Below are 24539 nucleotides of genomic sequence, written 5' to 3'. Positions count from 1 at the left end.
TCCCATTCAATTTATCCTCACGGCGCGGTGCTTTGATTCTTTCACCAAAAACAACACGGATGAGAGTTACGGTAACTGCACAGACAGGCTGGTTGATGGATGAGGGAGTGCCTAGGATCGTGTATGTGTACGGACAGGCCCATATCTGCGCTCAGAAGAAGGCCAAACACCCCAGGGACAGCTGGTACACAGATTAAGCAGCCAGAACTGGCACGTCCCAAACGGAGAACAGAGACACCTGGCAGAACTCCACAGAGACAGATTACAAACACTAGCTAGAGACTCTGTTTAAAGGATGAAGCATCCTTGACGCTGTGCCCGTGGTGCCCTTAACAATGACAAAAAACCACAGAAGTGACAACGCTTAACACTTACGGATCTGCGGATTCATCCAAAGGCACTGTTTCATAGAACTCAAAGTGAATGAGAAAAGGGATTTGAGAGGACACGAGGTTACAAATGTTTAAAAAGGATCATTCTAACACAACGCTTAAGCACAAAAAGGTGGAAGAGATGAGGAAGCTGGATGGAGAACACAGATAAAATACAGAGAAAATATTTCTTTTAAATCTACTGTTCAGAGGTGCAGGTGAGACGTCTCTCATTCTAACACAATATCATATACAGTATATAGTGCCATTAACATGGGACGAATTTCTATAATTTTGCTAAAACCAAAACAAATACAATCTAAACAAAGATCAATTAAGTGAAATTTATAAAACTTCATTATTCACAAAATAGCACTTCCTTTACTTGGTTTTAAAATACCTCAACTGTCTAATGCAACTGCTGTGTATATACACAGCTAAAATTCGAATATAAATTTATAAGACAAAAAGGAAGGAAAAGTTTTATTTAAAAAAAAAAAACAACAAAACAAAACAAACTATGATACATATGCTTACCTGCTTTGGAACTCAACACCAAAACAATAAATCTTTTACAGAAATGACATGATACAAACATTGTGTACGAGCATTGTTCTGTGTAATGCACTCTTCCCCTTTGAGACAAACATGTATAAAAGTGCTACCAATGACAGGGTGATAACTGAGACTACAGGATCCGTCAGGCTTGGGAAGCACCCTCTGCCCTGACAGGACCCATCTTTTTCTATTTCTATTTTTTTCCTAGATTTGGTCTGTACACTTCCTGTGAGGTTGTGAAGAGGGGAGAATTTTTTCTAGGACACGCTGGAGCAACGGATGCTGGGGGAACCCATTTGTGTGAGCACCTTATCCAGCCACTGTAGGGGCCCGTTTAGATGCAGCTCAATCCAGCAGGGGGTGCTAGTGACTGTCTGTCGCCTGGAGAGGAGAAAAGAGAAGAGAAGAGAGGAGATGAGAGGAGAAGCAAGGAGAGGAGAAGAGAGGGAAGGAGAAGAGAGGAGAAGAGAGGAAAGAAAATGTTATGTGCAAAGGTTTCATTCAGATTTAGTTGTTTTAATGAAATATTATTCAATGGATACTAATCAAGTCCTATCCTGGGTGTGTCTCACTCAGATGTTCTGCTTCTCGTTGCGTATATCAAAATACCAGTAACTCCTGTTTCTAAAATAAGACATACACATTAAAAAAAATAGCTTAGATTCACCTTGGGAAAATAATTTTGTTTTCAGAGATTTCCAGCTCAATCACTGACAATATCCCGAAAGTCTGAGAGCCAATCCCAAAGCAGCATGCAGGGCAGTTCAAAACGGGATTTTTGTCACAAAAGGACTGCCCACCTGTCTGTCCGTCTGTCTGTCCGTCTGTCTGCCTGTCTGGATATGAGCTCAGTCCCACACATAGAAAACTCAGCACAGCACAGTAAAGCACAGCTTTATAACAGTTAATGTCCCACACAGGGACAGGACGCCCTGCCAGACACAGAGTCCTGCATTCCAGCCCGCTTACACAATACTGAGTCCCGGCCAGTCTCTGAGAAAGCAGCCGGCCTCCTCATACTGCTCACGTTCTGTTCTTACTCTCCCGGGCGCTGTGACCCACAGGCACACACACACACACACACACACGTACACGCACACACACACACACGTACACACATGCACACACACGCACACACACACACGCACGCACATGCACGCACACGCACACACACGCACACACACGCACACACATGCGCGCACACACACACACGCACACGCACACACATGCGCACACACAGACATGCACACACACACGCATGCACACAGACACGCATGCACACAGACACGCACACACACACACACACATGCACACACACACACACACACACACATACACACGGTTCTTTCAGTCCCCCTTTTGTTTGCTCTCTTTAGCGCTTGCTTGGGTTTCAGGAGTCACTTTAGCACTTAGAGAGAATGTTTGAAACAAAAGCAAAGAGAGCAGTTAAAGCACTTTGACAGACAGTTTTCTCCAGAGCTCTTTAATTCACTTGTGTTCTCCTGTGAGAGTGTGCCAGACTAGGGTCTCTCACCTGCCACTGTTAGAGCCCTTCAACGCTTAAGAGGCTGCTGGCAATAAATCAAAGTGAGAACACTGTGCCTTCAAGCACTCAGCTGGCCAGAGAAAGAAGTTCTGACTGAGAGGCCTACTGCCACTTAACCACACTATCCTCTATCCTCCAGTTCAGCTTCAGAAAACAGAAAACGGGTTCCTCTGTGGGCAACTTAGAGAAAGCAACATAAAAGACAAAATCAAACAACAACAGAAAATCACATGACCATACACAGGTACATAGCAACAAAACCCACTAAAGAAGCATTTGTTGCAACACTGCTATTGGCAGAATGTTTCTGATCTCTTCTGTTAGGCTGACAAAGTGCGAATCATGTAAAACAGACAGAACAGAATAGAATGCAGCAGAGTACAACTGAAAAATACGAAATGAATAAACGCAATAAGACACCCATCTTTCATCATAAGGCGCTCATGCTTCCTCATGAAAACGTTCACAGTTAAAAGAGATAGAGAGGTCCTCCTCCAGCTTTGCATCAACATCACAACAATCTTTCAACTGTAACACAACATAGCATTGCCCCAAGTATCTCACTGCTTTAGTATACTGCCTCTAAACCTGAGACATCTCCAATTATATACTGCATTCCTCTCATTAACATATGGGACAAGTACATACGTAGCCTGTCAGTGATTGGTCAACAAATTTCCCCATAATAAGTTTTACGAGTGTATTTATGAGGTCCCTACACCTATATACACTTATCGTCAATTGTGTGACCCAGGCTCATGCTGAGAAATATGGGTGAAAGAGAGATATGACAGAGTATAAAGAGTAAAAGAATGAGAGAGATAAGAAAGAAAAGACACAGACCCAATCACTCACACACTCTCTCTTCCTGTCTCTCTCTCTCTTACACACACACACACACACACACACACACACACACACACACACACACACATTTATGAGCCCTGGTTGCTATACTGAAGTTTCAGGGTTCAAATAGTAATAGTGGCACAGTTTGGTCACAAAAAAGGAACGACTGGCCAGGGACGTAACATGTTTTGAGTATATAACTTTCACAAGGGCATAACTGTGGTATTTTGCTCGACAGTATTTTGCTTTCATAGGTCATCTTAAGATGAAAAACAAGACAGAGAGAAACAGTCAGAGAGAGATGGCAAATGAGAAAACTGAGACTGAGAAAACTGGAGGGGGCGTGAGAGAAAGAGAGAAAAAGAGAGAGAGGAAGGGAGAGAGAGAGAGAGAGAGAGAGAGAGAGAGTGTGGAGAAAGTCTTGGGGCTCCAGACAGTTAGGCATGTGGAGACACTTAAGTACAAGCTCAGGTTTCAGCAGACACCCACTCTCCCTCTCCCTCTCCTTCTCCTTCTCTCTCCCTCCTCTTCTCTCTCTCTCTCCCTCTCCTTCTCCTTCTCTCTCTCTCTCTCTCTCTCTCTCTCCCTCTCCTTCTCTCTCTCTCTCCCTCTTCCCTTGTCTCTCTCCCGCTCTCTTTCATGCGGATGTCCCAAGTGGAAACCAACAACTGGCTCTGATCAAGCTTTGGTTCCTCCCAAGCAAACAATGAGATTACTCACAGTGGACCACTGGATGGGGAAAAAGAGAGAAAAAGAGAGAGAGAGAGAGAGAGAGAGAGAGAGAGAAAGAGAGAGAGAGAGAGAGAGAGAGAGAGTAGGAAACTCTGACAGCTCCCCAAGCACAGCGCATGTGTTTGTTTTCAGAGTGGTGCAACTAGCTATAGGCAGACCTAATAGTTTACACGTCCTGCATTCGGAGCTGGTGGAGTCCAGGTGTTAGTCAACCATTAAGCTCTGACTGACCCATTGGTCAACATGCCCTGCCCTTCTTTCCCCTCTCGCTCTCTCCGCGACATGCACTCTCTCTCCACCACAGCCCCCAAAGAGGAAGACCTGCCCCATAAGACCTGCCCAAAACCTAGATTACTTGAGTCAGGCACAAATTCTCCTTTTTTTCATTTCCCTCTCTCTCTCTCTCTCTCTCTCTCTCTCTCTCTCTCTCTCTCTCTCTCTCTGTTCAAGATTGTGAAAGATCAGGACCAGAGTTAGATGAAACACAGATAAAAATTGTGAAATGCCCTCTCCTATAGTTGTGAAACCGTACACGGTTAAACTGCAGGGTACTTTCATGTGACCTTCCCAACTTGATTCACTAATTCAAGGAATCAGGAGGCAGGATGTACTGCCCACTATAGTTAGTAAACACATATCATAAAATCTTTTGATGGACTTTTATTGACTACCCTACATTAGTTTGAGAAATGACCTGTGGCGTTATATGTAAAGTAAGACAAAGAGATGAAGAGATGAGGAGAAATGAATGGTACTGTACCTGTATTCTGCGCCCCAGCCTTTGACAAAGCTCATACGGATGGTGCACATACGCGTCAGCTGATACACAGCCTCAAACCCCTGGTTTACCGACTGAGCTAACAGAGCTGCAAACTCCTGATTGTTGAAGATTTTCAGATTACAGCCTGTAAAAAAAAAAAAAAGGGAACTTTTAAATAAACAAATCAATAAACAAACAGCAAACAGCAACAGCAATGATCAGGGACGCAATGACACGGTGACAAAAAAAAAAAAAAATCAAACAGCCCAGTCCAATCTGTAGGTCGTCAGACCGTACCATTTTATTTAAATTCAGCGCTGATCTTGATCAGAAAGGCAATTCAAATTCAAATTCCTGCTACATTCCATTTCTTCCTGATTCAAATGAAGCCGTGTGCGCATCTCACCTGGTGGTATCTTGCAGACTGTGGCAGGGTGCCAGCCGTAGCGCTGGTTACAGTTTGGGCTCTGGACAAAGATGGCACTGTCACTGAGACACTCTGCAAACACTTCTCCGCCAATGTAGTACAAACGTACGCCCCTGCCTGAGGAGGACACAAACAGTCCAAAGAACAGCTATAAGCAATGGAGACAAACCAGGCATTTACAAAAGACAAGTAAGGGCTCTTAACTTTGGAGTGTACTAACCAGTGCCTTAAAATGAAGTTTAGTGATCTACACGCAAAGTCAAAGTCACTGTATAAGTTAACACGGGTGCGGGGGAAAAGATTGATTCAGCAGAAAGATCACAATTCTTAAGGGCAGTGACTCTCAGATTAAAAAAAAAAATAATCTCAATAAAAATGGATTTTTTTCTGGGGTTTTTTTTTGTAATTAAAGGCTGTAAAAGCATTTACATAACATGGAGATTTGCTTGTCTGACTTACTTACTAATACTTTCGTTTAACGGCGTTTTGGGCGCCATGTCAGAGCACTCTGACCCTTGCTGTCTTCTGACACAGTCAGGCACTTTCTGTCACCCAATAGCCAAAGTCACCAGCAATCTGTAGCTTGGGGAGGTTTCCATGCCCCCCGACGGTAAAGGCAGGCATTCTCCGAACAAAATCTCACCGTGTGCAACCGAGCATGAACTATGATTATTATAGCAGCTTAACTAATAAATCTGCACAATCTCATCTCTCCATGAGAATAATTTATTAAAGTAATTTGGCCGCACACAATTTTATTACTTCTACTGCCACTGTAATCCACGGTTAGATTTTGTTGATGCGATACACGGATTTGCTGCTGGGGGCACTTCGGATACCGGGCGACAGAGAGTAAGCGCTGCCCGTCTGAACCGACGGTGAGAAAGAAAACACGACAGAACGCGTGCACGCCCAGGTTCACACGGCGCCCGGGCTCACTCGGGATTTTACAAAGTCAACAGAGAGTTTGGCATGAACGTGGCTGTATGCAAAATCTATCTCGGAACAGTAAGGTATTTTGGTGAACGCTGCTATGTTCATTTGTTAAGTGAAACTCAATAAAAGCATGTTACTTTTGAGAGATGCTGTCTTTGATTTAAATGTTGGCCTCCGTTAGTACGTTATGTTATTCAGGGGAAGAGATGTCAAAACGCTGGAGGTACACAGGGTCTTTAATAAACTTTTTAGACAGGTTTCACTTGCTTTCCGCAAAATGTAACCAAAAATCAGAAAAAAAAAATCATAACATTGAAACACAATACTAAGAGAACTGCAATACTTTAAAAATCACAATAAATATTGACCCAGCAACCAAATATCATGGTAGTATCAAATATATGCCAATTCCCACCCTTATATATTAATGTTAATTTATGTCTAATTATAGATGATATCATTACATGTAATCACACTGTCTAACAGCGTTGCGTTAATGTGTTTATGTCAGATGGACGAGACATGTGTACCAATATGCCTGCGTGTGAGCTCCACAGCTGCATTGCGGTTAACGTTGGACAGCAAGCCCAGACAGAAGCGCTCTGAGTTGGATGGGTCAGTAAAGCCGTCCACTGTAAGGGAGGGTTGGGAGGCATGGAAGGTCTCACCCACTCTCTGGTTCAGCTCATAGTAGGATATGGAGCACCAGAATGCTGGCTCACAGTACGTCACAGGCTGCAGGTCTAAGAGAGAGAGAGAGAGAGAGAGAGAGAGAGAGAGAGAGAGAGATGGTAAGAGGGGAGCAGAAGAAAGTGAGAGAGAAAGAGAAGATGAGAAACAGAAAGAGAGAGTCAGAGAGATTGGACGTATGGGGTGAGCGAGCACATAAGGGAGAGAGATGATGAGAGAGAGAGAGAGAGAGAGAGAGAGAGACAAAGAGCATCAGAATCTGTGTGTTATGTGAATGAAAAGCAAAGAGAAGGACTGAAAAAGGGAGGTCAAAAATAACACAAGCGTGGGTGGAGAAACACAGAGCGAGAAATGGAGGAAGGAGGGGTGGTGGGTTCAACATCATCATGATGTCAAGAGTGAATGTCGATTCCCAGAAATAAAACCAGAGTACAGCCACCACTTGGACACAAAACAGAAAAGACAAATTGTAGGGTGTTAGAGCACAAGTCTGGTAAACCCAGGAAATATCCTGTGATTGCTTAAAAAGACAGTGTTTTACTGTCGGGTTCGGTCTTTGAAATGACAGTGAAAACCGTGTGAAAATGTGTATTTATTATTTTAACTGTATAGCGCAGGATAAGCGCCCTGTGTTCTTCTGCAAAAGATAATACTCAACAGGATATTGTTACTAATGTAAGTGTGGGAGGCTTTGAGTTTGGTGTTTTGTTTTCATATCAGACGGAGAAACAAAGGCCTCATTCAGAGATAGCATCCTCTGAGCATAACACAGGATAGAGCTTCCAAACACACGCGCGCACACACATGCACACACACACATATATGCATACAAACACATTTAGCAAAGCACGTACAGACATATAAAGTGACGCATGATTTGTGCACACGTACACATAATCCAAGCAGGCACACACAGAAGTACACAGGCACGCACTTTTACACGCACACACACACGCACACACACACACACACACACACACACACACACACACACAGACTCAAACACATAAAATACTTTGTATCATGGTTCCCTGAGTCAAAAAACTCAAACACATCCACTCACACACACACCTTCACACACACAGACACAGAAAAATGACTAACCTAAATTGCTGTGTGCTGGAGAGACTGGATTCGGAGACAGGTTTGGAGAACCTACAGAAAAATCAGTACAATAATAACACACTGTTGTTAAGAAGTGTACTACATTGTCAGAGCATCATACAGCATAATTATATTGACTACATTCCAGCAAAATTCCAGTTTCACAAAGTAATTGGCTTGTGCTTGTGGCCATGTTTGTAACACTTTTACCTGTGTCCATACTGTGGTTCATCTGATGATCACTGGTCTCTCCATCCTCACTGAGGTAGCCAGGAGGAGGCGTTTCTAAGACATACACACATACACACACACACACACACAAAGAAAGAAAGAAAGAGAGAAAGAGAGAGAGAAACAGCACAGTGAGCCAGGAGACAAGATGGGAAATAAACAAAACACATTGCAGCAAGCAGGTGCACCACACCACCAGACAATGACTCACACTTCTCTTTAAAAATGAGCTTAAAACTGAGCTAACGGAATCAGTCTAAGGTTCACCTGAGTTTCCGCTGCTGAATACTTCAGAAAAAAGAAAAATATTTTATAGACTGAGTGGATTTCCCATCTCTGAATTAAATTAGCAGCATACAATGATTTCCCAATCTGGATTTGAAATGGATGAAATGGAAATAATCCCATCTGTTTTTAGGCTGGGGTTAATCTTGTGTGTCATGTATATGACTTTGAAACACAAAACTGGATTTACAATGGGATTACATTCTTTTATTTAGCCACTTCCTCTTCTTCTAATGTGTAGAGAGCCGAAAAATTGAAACTGAGAGGTAATATTTAGTGTCGATTCATGTTTGTATGTCTGCAATAGTGCGTTCTACGATTCATGGTAAAGTACTGCCAGACAAGGTGAGTGTGTGTGTGTGTGTGCGTGTGTCTGTGTGTGAGTACCTACATGCATACATGCATATGTTTGTGGGTGTGTGGATGAGTGTGAGCGTGTGTGTGTGTGTGTGTTTGTGTGAGAGAGACAGAGATACAGAGAGATACAGAGAGAGAGAGAGAGATTTGTCCACATTGCAAGGGATAAAAACTTTATAGTTAGGCTGAGAAACAGAATTTAGACATGAAAACCCTTACACATTAGTGGATGCACTGCCCTGAACAGACAAAAACATCAGTCATTTTTCAGTAAAATTATTATTTTACATTACAGTAACATTACAGTAACTTGTTAACAAGCGATAAACTTTGCTAGTGCAAAATGAAATGTTTGTGCATGAAATGGTCTCGCTGAAGCTGAAATTTGAATTACGCTGTTTACATTCAATATTCTGTTTTCTAGCCACGTGACCATACGTTCAGTCTTCGGCATATTCATATGTGCTTGTCATGAACTGATGTGATGGCTGTGCATTTCAGCTGGGTGCTTATATATGTGTTCAACCTCTGTGTAAATCTTGTCTAAGTTTTGATCTTTCTGCATTCAAGTCCCACCCATTAGCCGTCATTGAATAAAAACTCTATCACTCACACTCAAACAACAGGAAAACCACTGGCTGGTGTTTGTGTCATGGCCTATCATAAAGTAGAGGGAGTTTAAAAAGCTTAACTGCTACAGCTAAACCATAGATGTTAGCATCTCCGTACTTCTCTCTCTTCCTCTCACTCTCTTTCTCTTGTTGTCACTCTCTTTCTCTTTCTCTTTCTCTTTCTCTCTCTCTATGTGTGTATGTGTGTGTGAGTGTGTAAGCATGCGCATCTCAGAGTACGAGGTTCTCTTTTGTGTGTCTCTGTTGTAATTGTTTGTGTGTTCTTTGCACCAGGGCGTCACTGCACTCCCGGAACCGTTGCGGTGGACATTGTGAGTGGAGGCCAAGTGGGTGAGCTGTCTGCCTGCCTGCTTATCTGTCTGCCTGACCTAGGTGGCAAGAACCTCTGCTTTGTATCTGCCCACACACGCAGCTGAGACCACAGACTACAGAAGCTGTGGCTACAAGCTCAACTCATTTACACACACTTCACTCCACAAAATGAAAACCACATAAATAGGTCGTGACAGTTTATTGCAACTGAAGGGGAACATAAAATAAAACATAATCCTATTATGATTTATCTGGAATGTTTCACTGTGTAAGCGTGGGCGTGGACAGTTTCTACTGTTAAGCTTGTTATAACAAGTGTTCATTTATACATAAGACTTTGTAATAAAGAACCAGAGCAAACAACTGTAAAATTTCCTTTTACTACCACCTCCCCCCCCCCCAAATCTCTGCTTCTGGTAATACAAACAATCTTTGATTCATTTCTCTCTGATTTCTCATCTTTCTCTCTCTCTCTTTCTCTCCCTCTCTCTCTCTCTCTCTCTCTCTCACCTGGTATGTAGTTGCTCTGAGGTTCAATTCCTGCAGGGAAATTGGTGTTCTCCGGGATAGAGTGGCTATAGTCGTCCAGAGGGGGGAATTCACTTGGGATCTCTGTGTGTCGTGGCACCAGAACCGGAGGCAGAACTAAGACAGAAAAAAAGACAAAAAAAAGACTGCACTCAGACTGTTTCTCAAAAGCCCCCACACTCATTAAAACCGTAACAGCGAGTCTTGGTGAAAGGCTTTGCAGGAAGAATCGATGAATCCAACACATCCACTCGATTACATGCCTTCAGTTATCAATATCTGTCTATCATATCTCTCCAGAATGTCTATCGCTCTGCCTAAAAGATAAAGGAGAGAAAAACATTGATGTATGTAGCAGCTACAGCAGACAGCTTTTAACAAAGCCCATCTGCACTCCGAGTTGTGAACTGACAAATGTAAATGGTAACCGTTCGAGTGTAAGTCTGTATACCTGGTGTCTCTACGCGCTGGTAGTGGTAAGGGTTGACACACACTTCATCCTTCTTCATGTGGAAGGCGTACTCACAGAGCTCCACAGCCCGCAACTCATGATGAGACTGGAGGTCAGGCCAACGCCACAGTCTGCAGTAGATAACATGAGGAAGACCCTTCCTGTGAGACACCTGCAAACGCCCGTCCAGAGACCTGGGACGACACAGGTGGAGGGAGAGAGGGAGAGGGAGAGAGAGAGAGAGAGAGTTAGCTCCACTGCTTGCTTTTATGTCGCTAAGGTGAGCAGGTCAAAAGCCAAGCCCAACCAGAGGTTGAACCATTAATTGTAAGTTAGTAAGTTAAACATAGCCACTGACTTTATGCATGGGAAGGGCAGTAAGATAAAAGAAGACAGCTCAATGGTACAATAGACCATATAACAAAACAAAATAAGCACTATGCTAAGGTTCAACATTCAGTCACACATCCAAAAACAAGACAAAAATGGAAAAAGGTCCACTTAAGCCAACAGGCTATACCTGATAAAGGGTACTAAAACAGGTTGTCAGTGTAGTGAATTCACTGAAGCAACTCTCACTAGCCTTTTCTTTAACAGACGGATGAAGATGCAGACAGCATAAAACAGGCTGCCATAGTTTCACATTCACAGGCAAACAGTGTAGTTCAGTTTCCTGCCAACAGATCTGTGGTCACAGAGACATGCCTGAATGATCAGTAAGAGCAGGAAAAGGAACAGGAAGACCAAAAATGGAGATCGCATCAGTTAAATGATGTTCGCATGTAATCCTTAGGAGTGCACCAAACGTTGGCAGAAGGTCAGCTGTAATCCTCTGCTAAAGTTTAAACCATTCGTACTGGAGGAGTTTTAACATCGGCCCTAAACCCCTCCCTAACCTGCTACAGATCTATCAGAACTCACTCAGCCATAATAACCCCATCTTACATGGGCTTATGAGATCACACACACATGTGTGTGCTCGCACTCACACACACACACACAAACACAAACACACACACACACAAACACACAGACACAGAAACACAAAAACGCGCACACACAAACACACACACATTCTGAGGGCCTACGATGGTAAAGCCCTAAAGCTCTTCTAAGCATGTCTGTCAGGGAGTGTGCAAAACAAGTGCCCCCCCCCCCTTCCCTCCCCAACAGCCAATCAGCTTGCTCTATCTGCCCTTCCATCCATCCCAGAGACTGGTACCCACAGCAAGGTCTGTACCAAAGCCCTGCTCTGCTGCTCCCAGAAGGAAAATGTGCTTTTAATTTTTCATGGCAGCTTTCACTCTCCTGGCACTTAGGGAGAGGAAAAAAATAATAATGTAAAAACCAGATGCCCCACTGATTGCATGTGTGTCTGTGTGTGTGTGTGTGCGTGTGTGTGTGTTTGAGAGAGAGAGAGAGAGAGAGAGAGAGAGAGACAGACAGACAGACAGGCAGGCAGAGAGTGAGAAAGAGAGAGCGTCCATGTCTGATGGGAAGCACTGAAAAAACAAATCTACAAAATAAAAAGCCCCATTAGAAATGAATTATGTAACACAGAGAACTCAGTGTATTCAGACATGCCCCCATTTTAATAATCCACATGTCTTATCTAATAAAAATAATTCACTCAACGCAGCGTTAGCGAGGGCAAAGCCTGCTCATTCATATCGGGCCAATGTGTAACACTGAGGAAGCTGGGCAGCACAGTCTGTATCCAAGAAAAGTACTTCTAGCTTTTATCACCTTATAAACCAGAATATAACATTTTAGAGAACCATCACTCATTTACCAGCATAAATCTAGTGTCCCCAGAACACATGAGGTCTATAATTTTTCAAAAGGTTTATAACATAATCAAAATACCAGGAATTTTGTCTTTCCAAATCCACAGTTAAGGCTATAACCACATAATAGGTAAACCTGGAGAACCTGCAAAAAGTGTATTTCCTATCATGTGTATCATTATAAGCAATTCAAATCTTAAAACATCACTGAAATTTCAGACCGGCTTACATTTAAAGTTTAAAATCACCGGTCTTTCCATTGCCAAAGTGCACAGACCACGCAGTTCGGCAAAGATGGTTATCCCGCCGTGTTAAATATCAAAGGACTCCTACGAGCCATACCAAAAGACCACAGAGGCTTCTGTGAGAGCATCCCAGACAGAGATGGGGACAGCACCAATTGCGTCACAGAACATCTCTAACTGCGTGTGCATTCAGCTGCGGTCGCGTCACCAATGCAAACGCTGAAGCACTTCACGTTGAAAATTTTATGTGCAACAGCAAAACCGCACCAATACGCCATTAATAGTACATTATCAAGGACCGGGAGACCAGACTCCGCTCTTTCAGAACCAGTGCTTTCGCTTTAAAAGCAGAGTTTTATCTCCCGAAACACGGCTCAAGTCCATTCAAACGACGCCCTTCTGAAGCAGGGCCTCAAAAACAAGCCTCTGTGTTTGTGGCCAAGCCAAACAGTGTCAGTCTCCCCTCAGGAACAACTATTCTGCTGCCATGTTGTTACGGTACCCTACAGTAGAGCTTCAGTCACTCTAAATATGTATTATACATGGCAGGAATATTACGCATCTCAAACATGCACCATCAACCCAGACAAACTTCAGCTCCAATGCACTTTCAGGCCAGCAGCCATCGTCTCATTGTTGGACTCTTATATGAAGGACAGAGAGAGAGAGAGAGAGAGAGAGAGAGAGAGAGGGAGACAGTGGAAGATCAAAAGCTCAAGAACCCTCTTGGAAATGTTAGGCAGAAATAGGCTTCCTTCTCAAACCGAATACCCAACACAATACAGGCACAGACAGCAGAGACAGAGATGACTGTCTTAGACGATGTACAAATTCTGAAAAAGCTCTCAGAAAACAAAATCTCAAAAGCTCTTGAAGCTGAAAGGGGAAAAGCAACACACAACACACAGTTCCAAACCAAACTTCTCTTCACGAGGCACGGAAAAATTTGCACACAGCTATAGGCCTACATGCTAACTTTAAAGACACACAGATACACATGCATACGCCATTGACGCCGAAAAGGAAAAGCTCAATCACTGATTTTATAGTAAGCAATGGTGAGTATGGTAAGAAGTCTGGGGTATTCTGTAAAATGATGATGAGGGAGCCCATGTATAGCTACACAAGGGCCAGCAAAGGCTTTGGTTCTCTAATCCATTCCAACACAATGCAGCATAGTTTCATACTCTACACTGTCAGATACGAAAGCATGGGTGAGGCTGATGTGAAAGGGAAGAGATGAATAAGTATTGATTTTGCAGAGAAAGGGAAATTAGGTGAACAGCACTGCAAATCCAACAATACCAAAACTGACCCCTGTAACACCACCCAACCCCAAAACCCTGGAGGGGAAGTCTGCCCTCATATTCCCCCAACCGCCTCCCCCTTCACACCGGCTGTCACTTGAGTAGAAAGAGGGGTGAGATTTTAGGGGTAGAGAAGAGGTCTGGTGTGGGGGCAAGCGGAGTGGGGGTTGGCTTGACAGGGCTGGAATAGAACTTTGCGTGTGTGTGTGTGTGCGTGTGTGTGTGCGCGTGTGTGTGTGTGTGTATGTGGGCGGGTGAGTGTGACACAGACAGACCCATACGGGCTCAGCTTGCCTGGGCAGCTTTAATCTGAAGAATAAGGCAAGCACTTGAGGCACGCAAACAGTGAGACGTCTGAGCAGTGTACATTTTGTGCCCCACCGAAATAGTTTTCTCATGTGGAACTTTAGTCTGTAAACGACTTGAGAAAAGAACACTGAAAGAACAGCCTTTTTTCCTAAGAAAAATTCAAGTTCAGCTGATGTGTTTGAGCAACAGGAAACAGGACCTTCCTTAAGCGGTAAACACGTTTACGTTGTTTGTGGGAAGTTGTCATCTATATGAGACAAACATTATGTCAAAGAAAATCCCAGACACTTCACTACTGCATGCAAATGGGAGGAAAAAGAAAAAGAGAGAGAGAGAGTGAGAGAGGGAGGGAAGGCTGGAGAGGGTTCTGAGGACAAAGGAAGTGAGACGGACAGACCGTCTATGGAAATGCACTTGTCTAACACAAAACCACCCCCAGACACCCCCTACTCACTCAGTAACCCCCCCCTTTGCTATAACTGCTGCTAGCCCTCCCCCACCCTAAAAACCCCCAGACAGCATACTATGACAGAATGGTCTTTTGAGTAATAGTATGCAAGGTTATATGAACACAGCCATGTTTATAGTTGCGGTAAGGTCCATTTGAGTTTATGGTGCTTTGCCAAATTTGACATAGAGCCAACTTATTCTCTGCTCATTGAGTGGGGCAACAGTTGACTAAATAGGACAAAAGCAGGGATAGACTGATCTGCTATTTTAATCTGTGAAAGCTTTACTTACTAAAGGGAAATCAAAACCTGCACAAAAAAAACTTTATCTGTCTGACAGAACCAAGCCAGGAACCACACCAAAAAAAAAAATATATATTCTGGAGTGTTTTGTTTAATTTCACAAACACATATCCTGGTCTCTTGGTGGAGGACAAAGCTGATAGAACTGAGCCAGGCCAAAGTTAAAAAATAGCATCAGTCTCCATCCTTCTGCTAAAGCCATTAGGGCCTTCCTTATGTAAACAGAAAATAGCTCAAGCCTGATCCACAGGTGATATCACTGGCTAGCTGCGGGGGCCCAATCTCAGCAGGGGACCAGAGTATGGGTAGACCCCTTCTATTAACAGAGACAGAATACTCCCATACGGATATGGGACAAGCTCACAATACAATTGACTTATTCTCAGTTGAGGCTCAATGCAACTCTCTGTGGTACAGAGGTATGTAAACAGAAAAAATATGCCAAACTTACTCCCAAACAGAGACAGAATGTTGTACAGAGTCCGTAACGATCAAATTCTGAAAACAGCTCCGTCTAATTAACACATCTATATACAGGATCCTGTAAATCTGTATGCTTCCTCTACTCAGGTGTCACTGCTCAAGCGTGTTTACATACGTAAAACACATACATTTGTTTAAACTGAGTTTGGTTTTGAATTGAGGTTAAGCCAACAATATGAGCACATGTTGAAGAGCAAGTAAAAATGTATCAAAATAAGGTATTTAACATCCCCCTGGGTCATTCAACAATCGAATCAGGTTGAAAGACTCGGGCTCACAGCATCAGCAACAGCTTAAGTGGAACGTCTGCAGGAATGAAAACACAGTCAGCACTTGACACATAATCATGTATTCTAGTCAGTGAAGATGTTGCTTTTTCTCTGTCACTTTGGGGAACTGTTTGCCCAACGACAAAGAATCCTAACCTCAAAACAAAACAGTTAAGCCACCTTGAGTTACAACCATACAAAACTGTTTCAGTGATCAAACAAAACACATAAGACAGCGGTGTGACCTGAATGGGTTATGCTGACAGCATGGATCAGGCAGAGTAAACCAGCAAAGCATTCATTAAGAGTGAGATTCCTGTGCACGGTCAAAACTTCAAAACAGGTCCACCACCCCGTTTTCAAACACTCCACATCCTCAAAGCTGTGCTATTTTCTCACAAGCTCCCTAACCAAAACCAGCAACAGCAGCGGGAGTAGCATTAGTAGTAGTGGTAGTAGTGGTAGTAGTAGTGGTAGTAGTAGAAGTGGTAGTCGTCGTAGCGGTCCTAGGCAGGATGACATCGGAGCACAAAGCAGACTTGTTGTCCGCACACAGAGTGTCTATTGTCCCCCGCAGATACGGAGGCGGACAGAGCTTTCTAAACCTTCAACCCCTGACGGAGCCGCAAAGCAAGCAGCAAGCAGCCCACACCCTCCCCTGAGCCCGGCAGCACATTCCACAGGGCTGAGTAAGCTCGCCTCACACTGCACACAGAGACGACAACTGCGCAACTCACACACACCAAAAAACCCCTGCCAGACCTGGCACAGTCTCTGAGACCCGTCACACTCTGGCTGCAGTCAATGGAAGTACACACAGGGCAGACAGACAGACACAGACTCACACAAACACACACAAACTCCCACAGACATCTCAATATAGGCAACCAGTTTAACATAACACGGGAAAAACCTGACAGTAATTATACCAAAAAAAAAAAAAAAACCTCCCTCTTCTACAGCTTGTTAATAATGTAGTGTAAATAGATTTTTTTTTTTTTTTTTCCAGAACTAAACATTTAGTGGGAAAACTCTCTAACTCTTTTAGTGGGTGCAGTGACCTTTGTAAGTTAACAGTAAACATAATAAAAATCCACATACTGATAAAGCAAAGCTGATGTGCTTAGGAAAGAGTTTGAGGCTTTCCACTTTCTTATTTTTATTTCATCTCGCTGACAGGCAGCTCAAATAGTCAATATCTTCAGAACTAAAGAATTCCACGACAGTGGAAATCTAACTGCCACTTTGCGCACCGGGGCTTCTACGCTGCGTCGCCTATGCAGACAGCCTCTGTATTTAGTACTCTCCACAGAAACACACACTGCACCACTACACCAGCTGCATTCAGACTCTGACATCCTCTAACAAGGCCGGGCGACACAGTTCACACTGTGGCTGCTTTAGCCATCACTCACATGTGATTTTCACAGTCTTTCACCATCAAGAGACACTGAGAACACCCTTAACATGACACCTTTAATGTCAGTTACCAAACGATAACTGTGATTCATCTTAGGCGTGCATTCAGTCCTTAGGTGGAAGATCTGCATTGTTGGAGGAGGCATGCAAGTTCACGCCGCACACTTGACAGATCAGTTAAATGGCAAAGACATTCAATCTTCTCCACTTTGAAGTGAATGACGTCGGACTCGGGTTTCAGGATGTCAGACCTGAGGCCCAGACATCCCTTCAGGCTACAGACAGTTTCGTCTTCAAATACACGACTAGTGTGACAGTCAGTGACACCTAAACTGTTTACATGGATAGTCTGTTTGTGGATGCTACTGCCAGACAGTGCTAAACAATAGTGTACAGGTCTCATTCACAAAATGCTTTATCTTTGAGGTCGCTCTGAATAAGTGCTCAGAGAAACAGAGCCAACAAGTCAGTAGCTACACTGTATGTTTCTCATAGAGATGGATGTCACAGACATCCTCTCTGCTGCTACTGGGCCGGATGTCTGCTCTACTGCCGCTCTCTTGGGACCAATGGGGAACAGCCCAGCAGGTGTAGACCTGAAAAGGACAGGTGCAAACAGTGGGTTCTATAACAACCATCCACATTCTTCCTTATTATACAAAATTAATAAAAAAAAAAAAAAAACTTCCAGACGACACTCTTTCATATATTTTATGCAAAAATGTCAAATGACACGATTACCTCATTTGGGTATCTTTACAAACGAAACACATGTCAGTGAACAAAAGGTTGCTCCCAAAACTGTGTCACAGTGTCATTTCCATTTTTTTAAATTATATTTAACGGAGTACCCTCAAAGATTTTGTTTTGATAAGTTTAGAGGTCCAGCATGTATTGTATTCATTATATCATATTAATTAGAGATGATATGAACTGTAGCCAGCGCTATTTAAAAAGCAAAGCAGCAAGTTCATTTCAAAATAATATTAACTGTGTGGACCAAGAGAGAAGTTCAGGTTTCTGGTTTAAATTGAAATACAGCAAATGCTGCTTAAGTCACTGTCTTCTCACTCCTGACCTCTTATACTGTAAAACTGATGCTTACTATCACCGTCAAGACCCTTACAACTGACATACTGGACTGGTCCTCAACACAGGACAGAGAAATGTGCTTGTTATCAAAACTGTCAAAAAGACACCCTCATCTCCCATCCTGTCATTTCTCTCTCTCTCTCTCTCTCTCTCTCTCTCACACACACACACACACACACACACACACACACACACACACATTTGAACAAAGGTGTTGCTCACTGCATTGGCAGACTTTGACAAACTCTCAGCTTTTGCAGCATATGAGCACAATACAACATCCCTTGCCTGGCCAAGGTCTAGTGCCTACTGAAAGGCTATCTAAAAGCAGGCAACTAGGTGTGAGGACTCAGGGACTGTGTGTACTGACAGAGAAGCAAAGACTACTGTCTGAGACCTGGCAAACCCAGTCCAGAATAGAACTCAAGACACTGTGCTGATTCAGGTTACACTACACAAACAGTAATAAAAAAAATTATTCCATATTTAAGGCCTGATTTATTAAAACGTCTGTTTACTGACTAGTGAGGAAAGCAGTCTTACTAGTATGTAATTAGGTTTTGGATATTTAAAAACTGTGTTTATTGTGTGATGTAAAATATATCAGATTTATGATCAAATGATCTACATATAACCCAACTGTGATATTTTCATAACCTCTTAAAAAGTTTCTCTTGACTTACGGCCAAACTTAGACACGCTCATTGAAGCACAGAGCACACATTTCTCAAAATAGGTCTGGTATATCTTTAAAAAGAGATGGAATTGTTGCTTTTTTTTTTTTTTTTTTTTGCTTTCCTAACAGATGTAGGCTGCTCATATTTAAGTTACTGTCACCACAAAGCTGCACGAGAGGTATAAGGGAGGCTGCACGAGAGAGAAAGTAGGGCCACACCACAAAGCCACAAGTGCTCTCCAGAATGACTGTGCTTGGTCTTTGGCAGCAAGCCCTGCTATCTGTTGTTTGGAAACAACAATGCCGTGAGCTAAGACCACAGCTGCTCGGCCCATGAAAAGCTGTGACGTCCACGCCACCACATAATCATGCTGTGGGCTAAATTTAAAACAGGCTAAATAGGAGTTATTCTACAGAGAGAGAGAGAGAGAGAGAGAGAGAGGGAAAGAGAGAGAGAGAGAGAGAAACAAACAGCTACAAAAAGTCCAACAATACCATGTGGAGCGTCAGACACAGTCTTAGCAAAGCACTCGTCCTGGATACATAGTGTCAGATGGGATGCTGGTGGCAAACGCTAGTGTCTGTCTTCCTGATGCTGACTTTTTATCTCATTAGGCACCCATGTGTTTTAAAACAAAAAGCCTGATGAGCTAAACTCCATTTCTTGTTTGTCGATCACAAAAAGGGGAGTTAGAGCATGCTCACAGAAGGCAGTCAAACCTTGGTGTTGTAAGACACCTGTGAAATTATTCATGGAATATGTGGAATCCCATCAGGGTCTTTGCTGAACCAGGTCTTATGGAAGCTTGGCAGGAAATGCTTAATCTGGTTTAGGTGATATTCAAGTAAACAGCCCAGGGATGTTAAAGTCTGGATCTTAAGTCTAGATATCTTTCTGATTGACCACTTCTTTTGCTTCCAATCTGATTTCTACAAGGGGAAAGTATGAATGCACTCATAGAACCAATCAGTGATTCAGTCCAGACAACAATCCAGCAGAGCAGGACTTGAGAACAAACAGAAAAGCCCTTTTTTTCAATTTAGCTGTAAATACAAACTAAGAATGACCTCAAATCTGACTGTACGTCTTCAACAAACCGACAGCACCTTTGGTTGCTATGATATGGTTGCCTGTGAAAAACATCACTTTTCATTTTACTTAAAATTCACTGAAAACTATAGCTATGGCAGGGTTAATCTAGGAAATTCAACACTGGGCAGAGTATAAGGATCACAGATGCAGTAGACATCCTATTGAGAGGAGGACACAAGCCTGAATGGAAAATAGGCTTTTGCCTAGCAGCAGCCAACGGCTGAGTGACATAATCAGATTAGTTACTGTAAAATAATGAAGTCGTACAGTAACCTTAACAGACCACGAACATATAACCCCTTCTATGTTGTGCTAAAGGGTTTTGAAATATAAATATATGTATACAAGCACATAAAATGCACTCTGGATATAAAGCTACGCGGTCATATTTTAATGAGCACAACACAGTGGCTAGAAAGCACACGAGATTAGGCACAGATTATATAACACTAACAGACAACACTACTGGGGAGATTCTGTGCATCAGCGCAGCTTTCAGTAGGGATCCACAGACGCATAAAACGGTAGCCTGTAAAAAAAATATTATTTTATAACATGTGGATGTACTTAATGGTAAATGAAAGAAAAACGGAAGCACTTTGATTGTGAAATACGAACTGCTTGACAACGTCTGTGATGAAATAATGTTGACTGTGGCTCTAGAAAACATTTGCGGTAACGGTCTCGTTTAGGCAGTGTAAACGTTTAATTCAAATCACATTTAAGACAAGATCTGCATTAAAGCGGTTGTTTGAGGAACACATGTCAAATATGTGGATGAATGCTTACTGACCTGACGTTCGCGGAGCACAGTATACAGTAGTTGGTTTAAGGGGCTGCTGTCAAAGTCGCATACCATAACAAAAAGCACGCAACTACTTCGTAAATAAACACGCTGCCGTCATGTAACAAACCCAAAAGGTGCTAACACACCTTCTGACACCAAAATCCCGCTAATGTTTGCATAATCTGCCGTATAATTTCTGACCAGCAGTTAACTTACCTTGGTATTGTGATACATTTCGTGTTGACATTCTGAGTTGTGATGGCTTTCTCTAATTCATCTAGTTGTCCTGTCTTCTTTAGTTTCTTGACAAGACTTTTAACTGCTTTTTCACACCATTTCTCCTCTTGTCCGTTCTGTTCTCCCTTTTTCCACCCCAACAGCCTTTTTACTATGGGGGGAGTGAAAGGCAAAATTGACATATTCACTAAAAGTACTGTCCCTCAGGTGTCCGAGTCTTCACAGTAAGAAGACGTAGTCAAAAGCGTTTTTTCGACACAGTTCAAGGACGAATCGGAAAACGAAAAGTAAACGAACAATAACATAAACGAAGAGAAGGAGAGAGATTGCTCCTACTTCGCACACAGACTACTCTGCATTTACACTGCCTGCATGCACAGACCGCTGAACACACGATTAGCAGTGTATATATTAATCCGCAGAGAAACGTAGTCCCCGTTCCACCCCTCTAACCAATTTCTTTCATAAACAAGAAAACAAGTATTTCAAAACAGCCCCTGACGTTAAAATACAATCGATCTATTTAGCTGAAAGATTTTTGAGTTATTGGTAGTTACGGAACTTTCGTCATGATGAAAGTTTTCCTAAATTTGGAATCATCCGCCCTACTACTGTACTGCGGTAAATGCCTGACTCCCTCTCGCTCTCTCTTAAGGAGTCTGCCTCTAATGCAAATATCGGACTGCCTTGGTTTAGACTCACAAAAGCGTGCGAGAAAGTGAACGGGAGATGAACAGTCCTGCCTTGGAGCTTCTTTAAATGTGTCTACAGTCAGGCCAATTTATGTTGATAAACCCGAACTAAACACACAAAAACTCCCCTCCGTCTAAACTCTATAGTTCTGGCAGTAAGAGAGGTAATTCAGTTTGAAAGCCCCCAACCCCCTTTGAAGCTGCGGGTCCTTCTATAACTCCACAAATGACCATAGGATTTTCAAGCATAGTGTTAAGGGTTTGGTGGGGTAATATGAAGGGAAAAGCTATTGTATGAACGCTGCCACTTGCTCTGTGTGTGTGTGTGTGTGTGTGTGTGTGTGTGTGTGTGTGTGTGATTGTGATTGTGATTGTGCATCTCTGTTGATGTTTGTCTCTGTGTGCTTCTGTGTGTGTGTCATGAGGGGGTAAACATGACTGAAACCATTGTATAGTTTTATTGCACCACTTCCTTCACTTCAATTGAACCCACTTGTAAAATACAGACCTAATAGCTAGTACTAGACAGTGACACTCAGGAAATAGGCGAATTGTATAAAACCTCACTGTTTACAAACTTCCTGTTCATTTCAAGAGTGTTGCTGAAATGAGCCCAAGAAAAGAAAAGCTCTGTGTGTGTGTGTGTGTGTGTGTGTGTGAGAGAGAGAGAGAGAGAGAGAGAGAGAGAGAGAGAGTTTGCCAGCACTTTTGATTTGGGGCAAGGTTTTCCCTCTGTCTGTGCTTGTGTCCCATTGGGACATGTCTAATCTATCTGATACTCTCCAGACTCAGGCAGCAGAGACTGCCTTTTTTTTGGGAGATGGTGCAGGGAGGGGTTAGGAGGTGGGTGGAGGGGGGGGGGGCATAGCCAGGCATGCAAGCAACCTGTCCCAGCTCGCCTGTAGTGCTCAACCAAAAACTATAGACCGCAGATGAACATGGAGTCTCTCATATTTACTGGAAGAGACAAAGACTCTTTGACCTCACTTTGTGACATACAAAAAAATGTGAACACACATAAACACAAACTCACAGCCACACAAATTTTCTCCCCAGATCTTATAACTATATAAGTTAAGCATAGAGTTCATGTAGGTCAGATCAGTGAATAGGAAACTGTTAGATATGGACTGCAGGTGGGGAAAAAAAACAGCACAGAAAAACTACTGCTACATTCCATATGTGATTTTTTCCTATTCCTTGCAAGATCCGGTGGAATCGTTAACAAAACTCCCAGAACAACTTCTTGTGTTCCATTTAAAAGCAAACAACTTAAAAGGAATTTGGTAAATCTTGTTAACACATCTGGTGAGTGTGGGTCAGTGTGGTCAACAGATTTGATCTCCTCAGGATTTTATGCAGTGCCAAAAGTAACACCGCAGAATGAATGAAATATTCGTGCTTCATAAACGGACCTGCTCTGATGATCTCGGCCTGATTTCTACCGAATTTTTTTTTCCAGATTAAAAAGCAAATGAACACACTGCAACATGTTTGACCAATCACGCAGCCTTTCAGTCGATAAAGAAAGAGGAAGCACAACACTTAAGCAGGTGGTTTAAAACTGATCTTCTCTATACAGCTGGATTGTCCCTCTCTTAAAACATTACACCAGCTGTGCTAAAAATATACAAGGCTCAGCACTCAGCGTGGTAGGTCCTCTTCCTTTTATCTATTTCAGAGAGTGGTCAATGTATATTTTCACATTCTCTCTTGACTGTATCCCTCCCCTTTCCCCTCATGGTAACAGTCAATAGATCCCTCAAACTTTTTTGTTAAAAATAGAACTTAAAAGGTTGTACCTACGCTCTTTTCACGGGTGACCTTTTTGACGTTTACATGAGCTTGTTTAACACCATGTTTTTCAAGTTCAGCAGAATCAAAGAACTCTTGTCTGCCAAACAGTTCAGTTCAACTTTTAATCAGACTTTGTGTGAACTAGAGGGGTGTCTTTGGTGCAGTGCAATACACGAGAAGATCAGGTGAGCCTTTGCTGCAAGTTAAATCAAAAGATTCTTTCTGAAATATCAAACTTAAGACCACAGAACCATTTAGCAATACCAAAAAGCATGTACATAATGTACATATGGATGTGCATGAAAGGAAAAATGCTCTTCCTCATTTTTTATCGCGTCATTTCTTTTCTACAAATAGATCCACCCAAACTTATGTAACACATTGGCCAACACCTTCGTTTCAGGTCATCAGCAGCATTTTGTTTGTTAGAGTTCATTCATAAGAACTTGTTTGTTCATTTGTCCCTGACGCACAACCCTGGTATTAATATTTGTTGAACGATGCGGTAATCTATGTTATAAATATGTTGTTACCATCACAGAGTATTGGTCTGCTGAGACATTTAAAATTAAGAAAGGAAGCAGAAACAATAAAACCATCTTTCTGTTCCTCTCGCCTGGCGATGCTGATCAGATCTCCAGCCATTGAGTGTTGCCATGTGGCTCCTGCAGAAGCCAGCACAAGCCCAGCACCTGTTCACTCCCTAAGGGACACCATGATCTAGACAGCTGGTTTGGGGTGTGGATGTCTGTGTGTGTATGTGTGTGTGTGGGGGGCAGATGGGATGCAGCATGCAGGCTCGGGGAAAGATGTGAGGATTTGGGA

The 24539-nt window shown here is 42.8% G+C and overlaps 1 protein-coding gene across 2 annotated transcripts; it reads right to left on the bottom strand.

Moving 5' to 3' along the window:
- Nucleotides 1-790: 790 nt before the first annotated feature.
- Nucleotides 791-21548, bottom strand: smad3a (SMAD family member 3a). Of its 2 annotated transcripts, XM_030792669.1 has the most exons (11): nucleotides 21205-21548; nucleotides 19328-19343; nucleotides 12118-12128; nucleotides 10770-11026; nucleotides 10301-10435; nucleotides 8184-8258; nucleotides 7974-8024; nucleotides 6710-6922; nucleotides 5223-5360; nucleotides 4817-4961; nucleotides 791-1310 (listed from the first exon to the last, which is right to left on the bottom strand). In XM_030792669.1, the coding sequence occupies exons 1-11, from the start codon at nucleotides 21405-21407 to the stop codon at nucleotides 1187-1189; spliced, it is 1368 nt and encodes a 455-aa protein (XP_030648529.1). In that variant the 5' UTR covers nucleotides 21408-21548; the 3' UTR covers nucleotides 791-1186. The 2 variants fall into 2 exon arrangements, with proteins under 2 accessions (XP_030648529.1, XP_030648537.1); XM_030792677.1 differs by lacking the exons at nucleotides 12118-12128; nucleotides 19328-19343 and having other exon boundaries at nucleotides 10770-10963.
- Between the last annotated feature and the right edge of the window lie 2991 nt (nucleotides 21549-24539).

This window comes from Chanos chanos, chromosome 2, assembly GCF_902362185.1.
Source record: "Chanos chanos chromosome 2, fChaCha1.1, whole genome shotgun sequence".
NCBI lineage: Eukaryota > Metazoa > Chordata > Actinopteri > Gonorynchiformes > Chanidae > Chanos > Chanos chanos.
The sequence above is the reverse complement of the archived record's forward strand: the minus strand, read 5'-3'. Positions and strand labels throughout refer to the sequence as shown.